General features: G+C 46.3%; 1 protein-coding gene across 8 annotated transcripts in view; it reads left to right on the top strand.

Annotated features, from left to right (window-relative positions):
- Positions 1-2,826: 2,826 nt before the first annotated feature.
- Positions 2,827-11,360, top strand: part of SYNCRIP (synaptotagmin binding cytoplasmic RNA interacting protein) — a 35,959-nt gene continuing 27,425 nt past the window's right edge. For 2 of the 8 annotated variants that reach the window (XM_025382948.1, XM_025382950.1), the window contains exons 1-6: positions 3,368-3,904; positions 5,251-5,410; positions 6,144-6,262; positions 6,383-6,490; positions 9,625-9,738; positions 9,838-10,014. In XM_025382948.1, the coding sequence (XP_025238733.1) occupies positions 5,263-5,410; positions 6,144-6,262; positions 6,383-6,490; positions 9,625-9,738; positions 9,838-10,014 (666 nt within the window). In that variant the 5' untranslated portion in view covers positions 3,368-3,904; positions 5,251-5,262. Of the gene's footprint in view, positions 2,946-3,367; positions 3,905-5,250; positions 5,411-6,143; positions 6,263-6,382; positions 6,491-9,624; positions 9,739-9,837; positions 10,015-11,360 lie in introns of those variants that run through there. The other 6 variants (XM_025382953.1, XM_025382951.1, XM_025382952.1 and 3 more) reach the window with 5 other exon arrangements.

The raw sequence follows: 11,360 nt of genomic DNA, 5'->3' as shown, positions 1-11,360 counted from the left end.
AAAAAAAAAAAAAAAAAAAAAAAAAAAAAAAAAAAAAAAAGATGTGCGAGATAGCACAAAACTTTTCTTGATTACTAGAAAGATTAGGTTGAATGGCTTCCATGGTCTCTTTCGACACTAGGTTTTTATGGTTCTACTGAAAAAGTGTGCTGTGAATTTTTACCATGTGAATTGAAGGGTTCCCTGGCCCATTATAAAATTAATATATGTTAATGGCAGGAAGTTTAGAAAATGCAGTAAAGAAGAAAATATGCCTTAAAAAAGAAAACAAAATAAAAACAGTGTGGCGGTGTGGCATTGACTGGGTGAAAGAATTTTGGAACAGTGAAAAATCCAAACGGGCCTGCCTATATTCCTCTCTTTCATTAGTTGACGACTCAACAGGGCTGCACCTTCTCACTGTTTCAAAGCATACAGGGATGAAAAGACAGCAATGAAACTAATGAATAATCTGCCGGGAGTGGTGGCTCACGCCTGTAATCCCAGCACCTTGGGAGGCTGAGGTGGGTGGATCACCTGAGGTCAGGAGTTTGAAACCAGCCTGGCAAACATGTGAGGCTGTGAACATGTGAGACAGTGAAACCCTGTCTCTACTAACAATATAGAAATTAGCCGGGTGTGGTGGCGGGTGCCTGTAATCCCAGCTACTCGGGAGGCTGAGGCAGGAGAATCACTTGAACCTGGGAGGTGCAGGTTGCAATGAGCTGAGATCTCGCCACTGCACTCCAGCCCGGGCGACAGTGTGAGACTCCATCTCAAAAACAAACAAATAAACAAACAAAAAAACAAAAAACGAGCCCTGGCGCAGTGGCTTACGCCTGTAATCCCAGCACTTTGGGAGGCCAAGTTGGGCAGATCACTATGTCAGGAGTTCGAGACCAGCCGGCAAACATAGTGAAACCCCCGACTCTAACAAAAATGCAAAAAAATTAGGTCATGGTGGTGGGTGCCTGTAATCCCAGCTATTTGGCAGGCTGAGGCCAGGAGAATCACTTGAACCTGGGAGGCGGAGGTTGCAGTGAACCGAGATCACGTCACTGCACTCTAGCCCGGGCGACAGTGCGAGACTCCGCCTCAAATAAAAAGAATGCCAGTATCAAAGAAGGCCAGGCTGAAGCCAGAAAGTGTCTGAGATGAGCTGGGGAGACAGGTGGGACAGATCTTGGAGAGCTTTGTTGATCTAGTTAAGGATTTTGGCTGTTGTTCTAAGTGTAATTGGAAGCTAATGAAGGGTTTCAGGCAGATGCGCCATAGGATCTTACTCCCAATTAAGAGGGAAAAGGTCAAGGCAGAGAGAGAGCCTACACAGGAGACAGAGTCATACAGAAAGATGACCTGGGCTTTGAACAGATTAGAAGAGCTGCAAGAGTGGATTAATCAGGAGGCTATGCCATTAGTACAGGTGGTAGATAATGGTGGCTTTACCTGGGTGGTTGCAACATACAGATAAATGGAGATATATTTGGGAGACAGAATTGACAGGACTTGATTAACTGATATGGCAGTGTAGAGAAGGAAGTGCCTTGAATGGTCCGCTACAGCAATTCATGTGGGGGATGTTCATTGAGATGGGAACTCTGTACATGGAAGACTGGGGGAAGATCACGTGCTCAGTTTCTTGAAATGCCGATCTGGAGTGCCAGAAAGCCCACATAAACGTTGAGGGCTTGGCTAGAAAAAGGAATTAGATGTCACAGAAGAGCGAGAGATTTTAATTTGGGAGTCTTTACCCAGGTCAAGGCACTTTAAAAAAAAAAAAAATTTAACACCCAGGAAGGTCTAAACAAAGTGTTGTACGTTTCAGACCATTTTAATTCTTGTTTAATCTATATAGTATGACTCTATTTTCATAGTTTTCTCTTAAACATTTTGTTTTTCATGTATAACATTAACCACAACCTCTGCGTTGTGAACAAAAATCCCTAAGGCTGAAGTAGCTGAATACCACATATGTTTGACAGTAAGGAATCTGGGGTGGTGATCTCAAATCCTTACTAAACAGGTTGGCTATGTAGTGCTTTGGGTAAAACGTACTTCATATTTGATCCAGGTAGCTATGAAAATAATCTAGCATTTTATGTGCTTGTGCACTTTGAAGAGCGCTTATCTAACTTTTCCTCAAACCACTGATTTGTTATAGTACAGAGCTCATCTGGGGAACCAGTAAGCTCTTAAAAATAAGCTTTTTAATCAAAAGGACATTACTATTTTTCATTACAGCTGCCCTGTATAAAATTAGTATCCATATCGCGTCTGTAATTCAAATGCCTTTGTCTTCTTTCTTGTACCTAGTAAACGATTACAAAGGAAATGTCACTTCACCTAAGACTTAGTTGCCAAGGTTTTTTTTTTTTTTTAAAAAAGAGACATTTTTCTCAAAGTTGTTCTAACCACGCAGCTTTGTGCTGTTTCAAGTTGCTCAAACTGTGCCAGGAGGAAGCCCTTAACTGCTTAAAAGGCCAAGGACTGAAACGGAGTATTGCACAACCCTTCACCACCGGGCGGTTTCGCTTCCAAATCTGGCCTTCGTGTCATCCCAAGGCGGGAGCCGCTCCTCGCTCCACTGGAGCCAGCCCTATTCCCCCTTCAAAAGCAGCCGGGGTTTCCTCGTCCAAGCCTGGGGCGCCCCTCCCTTCGCCCAAGGTTCCCGTGAAAGCCGAGCCGCGCGGCTGCGAGGAGGCCCCATTGTCCAGCTGGAGAGACCGAGTCTCGAGGGGCGACTCTCGCACTCAAGTACCGCCGGTCCGGCAGACCAAAGGTCCGCGGGTCTCCGCGCCGCTCCCCTCCCCCGCGGCCCCATTGTCTGCCTCGCCCCGCCCCGGGGGACACGTGCGCCTGCAGCTTCCCGAGGAGGAGAGTGCGGGGCGGTGGCAGTGGCGTGGACACCGCCTGGAACGGCTACGCGGTCGCGGAGCCGGGGGCGGGGGCCCGGCGCGCACAGACCGGTGGGTGCCCTCCGGGAAGCGGCAGTCGCACTCAGCGCCCACAGCACTCTGCACCGCCAGCCCCGGACTGGGCAGGGATGGGGCGGGCGGGAGCTCGGTGGGGGTGGCGTGCGCGTGGTGTCGCGGTGGGGGTGGGGCGGGGCGGGGTGGGGAGATGCCAGTCTCCTGACAAAGGAGAACGAGTGGGACACGCTGAGCCGGCCCACCCCGCCTGGAGGGGAGCGGGAGGGGGAGTGTCGGGAGGGGAAGGGGCGGGCCTTTCATTCAGTCTCGGCCCCTCCGCCGCCGCCGCCGCCGGAGCGGAAGGGCGGGGTCTTGTGCCTCCTCCACCCCCCCACCTAAGCGGTGAGGAGCGGGGAAGGCGGTGCGGCGTGGGGGGCGGAGCCCGCGGGCGCGCGTCCCGAGGCGTAGGCTACGTCGTCACGTCAGCGCGGGAGAGAGAAAGAGAGGAGCCGACTCGGCAGGGACTAGGGGACGGGGCCGAGAGTGCGAGCAAGCAAGGGAGGGAGTGAGGGAGCGTGCAAGCCAGAAGGGGAAAGGCGGCCACTCGTGCCTGAGCGACCGCAGAGGGGAGTGGGAGCGGTGGGGGAAAGGAACGGGGGGCGGGAATAAGACAGGCTGAGAGAAGGCGGACAGAGGCTAGTGGTGGTGGTGGTGGTAGTGGGAGAAGGAGGAGCTGGAGGAGGGCAGGGGCTGAGGGAGTGAGTGAGTGAAGCGGACGCGCGACAGAGGGGAGGGAAGGGAAGGGAAAGGAAGGGGGGTCACGCGGGGGCGCGCGCGCGCACCGGGAGCGCGCTCGGAGGCGAGTGGAACTGGATCGGGTTTGCTGCCAGCGGCGTGAGCTTCGGCCGCCATTTTACAACAGCTCCACTCGCGCCGGACACAGGGAGCAGCGAGCACGCGTTTCCCGCAACCCGATACCATCGGACAGGATTCCTCCGCCTCAGCCCAACGGGGAGGTAACGACCGCCAGAACCCGGGTCTGGGAGGGGAGCTCCATGACATTGTGGAGTGAGCTGGGGGAGGGTGGCGCGGGGAGAAACCGGCTTTTCTGGAAAATGGATTCCAAGGGGGAGAAGAGCACGTTGACTGGGGCTGCCTGGGAGTAGGCCGCAGCCCGCGCCGCCACTTCCTCCTCTCCATGTGCTGCTGCCGTTCGGGCTTTGTCTGCGGCGCTCTGGGAGGAGGCGCCTCCACGGTCCCGTGGCCCGCACGGACCGCGAGCGGCTTCAGAGTTGGTGCTGTCGTGGCGGTCGCCGCGGCGCGGGAGTGGGCGGAGAGGAGTGGGTCTCGTCCCGCAGCCGTGCGGCGAGCTTGGGCGGTGCTCACAGTCCCGCGGGCGTTGGGCTGTTCGCGGAACGCCCTCACGCTGCTGGGTTGCCGGGCCGGCGCCGCAGTCACTGCACGGAGGGGTAAGGGGTGGGGACCTGCATCGCGCGCCACGGGTCACGTCTCGGCCGGGCGGGCGGCCGGGGGTCGCCGGCGCCCGGGGAGCGCCCGGGGCGGAGAGCCATGTGTCACGGCGGAGACGGCAGCGCTGGGGGGCGGGGAGAGCCTGTGGCCTGGCGCCGCCACTGCCTCGGTGTTTAGGGGCGAGATTGTGCTGCTGCAGCTTTCTGGGGGCTCCGACCGCGGCTTCGGGTTGATGTTGGGAACCAGTGATGGTCGTCTTGGTTTGGGATTCGTTGGGTTTCCGTTGAAGGAAGTTGTAGGACATTGGAAGGCGCAGAGCACGTGTTTCTAATGGGCTCCTGGCGGCCGCAGTGGTGAGACTGCCGCTCTCGGTGCGGAGTCAGGGGCGGGCGTTGGGGTGCGGGGTTGAAGGGTGGAGAAATTGGGTGGTGGGAAGGTGGCTTGTATGAGCGCTTTGTTCTTCGCTGGCTGTTGTTACCGATCTATAAGCGGCAGGCGGGAAAAGCGCGCACTTTGGGGGTTTATCTTTGAGAGAGACGAGCCCAGTTTTGCTTTCTCCACACACACCTCATTTTCCGAACGGGCACAGCTGCATGTGACAAGCTGGCTCGTACCCGTGCTGATTGGGCTGTATTTGTAATATGGTTTTTCCTAGGGAGTGTTAGCAGGTGAGTCAGGGGAGGTGCTAAGGAAGAATATAGTGAATCGGTCCTTCTGTGCCCTGTGCTCCAAATCTGGCTTGTCAGGCGATAGTGACTGTAAGGCTTTTTTTAAAGGGAGGCACAGGCTAGCTGGTGTAGTCAATGGTAGAGAAAGTAAAGATGGGGCTCTCATATTGTCCTCTATTCTTTTTGAAGATCCTAGTTTAATTTTGCTTATTGCGTTTGAACAGATCTCTGGAAACATGGCTACAGAACATGTTAATGGAAATGGTACTGAAGAGCCCATGGATACTACTTCTGCAGTTATCCATTCAGAAAATTTTCAGACATTGCTTGATGCTGGTTTACCACAGAAAGTTGCTGAAAAACTAGATGAAATTTACGTTGCAGGTAAGAACTAACACTTGCAAAATTACATTATGAAATTTTTCTATTGGATTTCTGGCTTTGAGCTAAAATAGCAACTTTTTGTGGTTTCCAATAAGTGTGGGAACTGGAGTTTTGCTTGTTGTGATAGCTGGTTAATTTAAGTTTGAAGTAGAGGTTAAGATGTATAGAGGGAGGGAAGGAAGAAGAAAAGGTTACGAGCTAAAGGCTGGCTTGCTTGCTGGCCTGATGGATAAGTAAGTATATGATAGTAGCAACAGCTGCTAATGTTGGGAACAGGCCATGTGACTTTTTTGAGTATTTTTATAGTAGGATTCTTCTTAAATAACTTGGTAACTGTAGACTCGTTTTCTTGTCTTTTTGGTGCGGCTGTTAACTTTTTCTGGTGATATTTGAAATGAGTAGAGGTTCAGTTGTCATGCTTGGTACTTTGTTGGTTGATTCTAGGTTTCGTAAGCCTGTATACTGTAGACATACTGTAGTGCTCAGAGCTATCAGACTTTGGAGATAAAAGATGTAAAAGAAGTTAGCTCATTATTACAAGTGTGGTTGGCAGGGCCTATTTAGTTCAGGATGCAGTTCAGAGTGGCTGAAGCGTGTTTTTTTTTTTTTTCAGATATGGATAAGGGGAGTAGAAGAATTGTAAAGGCACACATGTACCTGTATTGCCAACATAGTCTTCTCAAAAAAATCTTTTCTAAAAATATTAAAAGCTGATAACCTTTATTTTTTCCAGGGCTAGTTGCACATAGTGATTTAGATGAAAGAGCTATTGAAGCTTTAAAAGAATTCAATGAAGACGGTGCATTGGCAGTTCTTCAACAGTTTAAAGACAGTGATCTCTCTCATGTTCAGGTAATGTTAATGTCAGTGTGAAAAGAATTAAAAAATTTGAGTAGTTTTGATACTGTCTGCTAAATTTTATTAGACTCAGATATGGTTATTGTTAAATATTAATGGAACATTTTTTTGCAGAACAAAAGTGCCTTTTTATGTGGAGTCATGAAGACTTATAGGCAGAGAGAAAAACAAGGGACCAAAGTAGCAGACTCTAGTAAAGGACCAGATGAGGCAAAAATTAAGGTATGTCTTTCTATACTCCCTTTAGTTTTAAAGTTCTTTTAACTTTTCTAATTTTGGTAAATATTCCTTGCGTATGAAATGAATGTATGTTAGATGTTGAGATAATTCATCAATCTCTCCTAATTCCTGTTTTTTTTTTCCATTTCTTATAACTATTTGTTTCTAAAGCAATTTGCTGTAAAGTTTATCATGTTATCCAGCTACTGATGTTTAAATCTTCTATTGGTAGTTCCGATAAAAGATTAAAAGAAATACACTCATCATACCTCTAGATTATTTTTTGAAAAGCTGGAAAGCCAGCTTACTGATAGTTGAATCCTGGTGGAGAATGTACACTTGGCAACTGTTTTTCTTAGGAGTCTCAAACCCCAGTGAATTTAGAATGTTAACCCTGCTGCCCTCCACTTCCGTCAGTATGGATTATTAGATTGTTTCTCAAAGCAGCTTTAACAGTAAGATTGTTTAGTGTGTATATGTAAATGAGAAACTGAGGCTAGGAAGGGAAGGCTCTTTTTTTTGGTTTAAGATTATACTGAATGGCTTCAAATTCAGCTCAGTTTTGATGTTTATATTGGTGAGTTTTCTTATTTATAGACAATGTGGTGATCATATTAGTTTTTAATCTGGTGTACTTTGTAGTGTGCCAGTGCTGTTGAGCCAAGCATATGGTTTAAGAAAATCAGTTAAGGGTATAGGCCTTGAGCATTGTTGTATTGGTGTGGACACAGGGAAAGCCTAGAATATGGAAAAGGTTGGTATATGGATTTAGCTGTTTAAAGATAGCCATGAATTTGAGGCTTTCACAGATCTAGCTGTGAGTGAATTGAGTTTTATCTGTAAATCTAGTTTTTCCATAAAAGTGGTGTATAGTTGTCTCGATTGTAATTCAGTTGTAATTAAGTCTGCATTTGTGAGCTAGATAGAACTTACTAAAATTTTTAAACTTTCAGTTTGTGACTTTCAGTTTATTTTGGAAAGGGATGGCTTAATTTTTTTTTTTTTTTTTGGTGGGGAGACAGTCTCACTCTGTCGCCCAGGCTGGAGTGCAGTGGTGTGATCTTGGCTCACTGCAACCTCCACCTCGCGGGTTCAATCAATTCTCCTGCCTCAGTCTCCTGAGTAGCTGGGAATACAGGCTGGCACCACCAGACCCAGCTAATTTTTGTATTTTTAACAGAGATGAGGTTTCAGCATGTTGGCCAGGATGGTCTCGATCTCTTGACCTCATGACCCACCCTCCTCAGCCTCACAGTCCTGAGATTACAGGTGTGAGCCACCACACCCGTCCGCTTAAATTTTTAATGAGACCTAAGTTGTGGTAAGATGGCATAGAGACATTTTTAGAGGAAGTCTGACAGAGGGAATAAGTTTTTCCTTTCTGTTTTTATGGATTGACAAAAAGTGTTATTTGGGTCATAACGATTAAGGTTAAAAAACTCCTTTATAGCACAGGGATTACATGTGAGAAAATGGAAAGATGAGCTATTACTGATTTAGTTTATGTGATAGTCATAGATTTGAGCAAGTTTATGAATGTTTTTATGAATTACAGTATTTTTCATAAACATTTAGTGTCCTTTGAGTTAGAAGTTTTTTTTTTTTTTTGAGAGGGAGTCTCACTCTGTCGCCCAGGCTGGAGTGCAGTGGCGCGATCTCGGGCTCACTGCAAGCTCCGCCTCCCGGGTTCACGCCATTCTCCTGCCTCAGCCTCCTGAGTAGCTGGGACTACAGGCGCCCGCCACCGCGCCCGGCTAATTTTTTGTATTTTTAGTAGAGACGGAGTTTCACTGTGGTCTCGATCTCCTGACCTTGTGATCCGCCCGCCTCGGCCTCCCAAAGTGCTGGGATTACAGGCGTGAGCCACCACGCCCGGCCTGAGTTAGAAGTTTTAAGAGTCTGTCCAGTAATTTTCAGAGACTGAGGTGACCCTAAATAATAGCATTTTGATACATTTTGTCAGATGGCTAGGGTTAGTCTGTTTTTATTTCAGAATGTACTAGCTAATGGAATTGGTTTTGTTTGGGAAACCACTTTTGTGCTTCATGGTTGAGACAGTGGAGAAGGGGAATAATTTGACTTTTTTCCTTCAGATAATGGAGGACTATGCTTTTTTTGTTTGTTTTTTGTTTTCTGTTTTTTGTGATGGAGTCTCGCTCTGTCACCCAGGCTGGAGTGCAGTGACGCTGTCTTGGCTCACTGCAACCTCTGCCCCTCCAGGTTTAAGCAGTTCTCTGCCTCAGCCTCTGGAGTAGCTGGGATTACAGGTGCGTGCCACCACGCCGGGCTAATTATTTGTATTTTTAGTGGAGACGGGGTTTCACCATCTTGGCCAGCCTGGTTTTGAACTCCTGACCTTGTGATCCACCCGCCTCGGCCTCCGAAAGTGTTGGAATTACAGGTGTGAGCCACCACACCCAGCCTATACTTCTTTCTATACTTTGCCTAGAATAGGAATAAATTCTTAATGCTTTGAGTAAATATGAGTTGTGTAAATTTTAACAGTACTTTTTGGGAATTAAAATGTAGAGGTTATGTAATGTTGCAGTCTCATAAAGTTTTAAAAGTCATTTTGGCTGTTACTTTTTCTGAATGACCCATGCTATCCCATGAAATATGGCACATAAATGTCAAATAATAATAGGAGATTTTTTTCGCTGTAGCTCCCAAGTTTCTAGACTTGGTTTGGGAAGTGTAATTTCTTCTGAGGTTGGCACAATGTCCAGAATGGCGTATAACCAGAGTGGGGTTATACGGAATTTATTGGGTAAAAGATCCAGACTTGAAAGATACTCAACCAAATTAGGTACAATCATTTTTTAAGGTGGTGTTAACAGAGTAATACATTCTGTCTTGAAAGTTGCTAATGGATTGATCTTTTTGTTGTCCATTAAGCACACTATTCAATTAAGTAGAGACTAGAAAGTAATTTGAACAAGACCCTGGAATTTTGGTAATAATTTAGAAGTATGACAAGTACACATTAAGGGGAAATTTTGAAACAGATATCACAAACTTGTTTATGAGGGAACATGCCAAGATAATTGGAAAGATTTGAGCAAGGTGGATGTTAACTGCTAAACGTATGGGTGTGGTCTAGTGAATTAAATGTATTAATGACGTTTGAACTTTTCAAGGCACTCTTGGAAAGAACAGGCTACACACTTGATGTGACCACTGGACAGAGGAAGTATGGGGGACCACCTCCAGATTCCGTTTATTCAGGTCAGCAGCCTTCTGTTGGCACTGAGGTAAAGCAACTAAAAACTTGTACCTTTTGTAGTGAAAGCACAGGTGTCTGGCTTCCTAAAGCAATTCTCCATGGTTTTTACTTAATATTTAATTTGCAGATATTTGTGGGAAAGATCCCAAGAGATCTATTTGAGGATGAACTTGTTCCTTTATTTGAGAAAGCTGGACCTATATGGGATCTTCGTCTAATGATGGATCCACTCACTGGTCTCAATAGAGGTTATGCGTTTGTCACTTTCTGTACAAAAGAAGCAGCTCAGGAGGCTGTTAAACTGGTAAGTTGTCCTTTTTTTCCCTTCAGTTTTCACGTTCACTGTCTTTAATATCAAGTTTTTTTCTTATTGTGCCTAAGAGTTACCAAACATTTTTTGAAGTACTGATTTAGGCAGGTGTTTTTTTTCTTTTTTTTCCATATCACTGTGCAAGCATTGTAGTGATATTCTTTGCATGTATAGTTGATAGGATTCCACATCTAAAAGGCAGCATGGTAGAATTCCTAGCAGTTGGTTCTTAGAAACATCTGGCTTAGTGATGTTTTTTGTCTGTTTGTTTAAATTTATAGGGATGTGAAAAGATTTAAGAAAAGTAACTGTGGTAAGGGCTCTCATACTTCCTGGCCGTACCTGAGCCATCCCTTTTTCTAAAATAATTCACAAAAGACATTGTGATACATTTCTAGTTGATGAAACAAAAGATTTTATGGTGAGTGGCAATATTTGATTTAAAAATACCAGATGTTAGGTAAGGACCTGGTAATTTTTCCAGCTTTTTAAAAAAGGAAATCTTCTCTTCTCTTCTCTCTTCTCTCTTCTCACCGAGTTTCTCTCTTTTTGCCCAGACTGAAGTGGTGTGATTTCGGCTCACTGCAGCCTCCACCCCTTAGGTTCAAGTGATTTTCGTGCCTCAGCCTCCCGAGTAGCTGGGATTATAGGCACCTGGTGCTATGTCCAGCTAATTTTTGTATTTTTAGTACAGATGGGGTTTCGCCATGTTGGCCAGGCTGGTCTCGAACTCCTGACCTCAGGTGATCCACTTGCCTCGGCCTCCCAAAGTGCTGGGATTATAGGCACGAGCCACCACACCCGGCCAGAAAGAGATTTTAATATTTTAAATTACAGTTTATATAACTCCTTTAAACTAGCTTTATTAAGTTTTGTGACTGAAGTGATTCTGCATTTTATAGTTGAAGAGTTGGGGCCTAATTTAAACCCATAGAATGTATCAAGCAATACACCTGGGGAGAACTTTTGTACAGGATAGCTCACTGTGCCACGTTTGTTAAATTTGCTTTATCTGGCTTGTATGTCCTGTGGGTAATTCCAGACAAACTTAAAAAATCTTCAGACTGATTTTTTTTTCCCCTCCCTCCTGAGTTTTCCCCCTTCCCTTATCGTGAGGTCTATCACTTTTAAGCAAGCCTTAAAGAGAAAAATAAAACTCGTAAGTCTTCCTTTTCTTTTTTTGGGGGAGATAGAATCTCATTCTGTCACCTAGGCAGGAGTGCAGTGGTGTGATCTTGGCTCACTGCAATCTCCGCCTCCCAGGTTCAAGCAATTCTTGTACCTCAGCCTCTCTCCGGTAGCTGGGGTTACAGGCATGCACCACCACACCTGGCTACATT

The sequence above is a fragment of the Theropithecus gelada genome, chromosome 4 (assembly GCF_003255815.1).
Source record: "Theropithecus gelada isolate Dixy chromosome 4, Tgel_1.0, whole genome shotgun sequence".
NCBI lineage: Eukaryota > Metazoa > Chordata > Mammalia > Primates > Cercopithecidae > Theropithecus > Theropithecus gelada.
The sequence above is the reverse complement of the archived record's forward strand: the minus strand, read 5'-3'. Positions and strand labels throughout refer to the sequence as shown.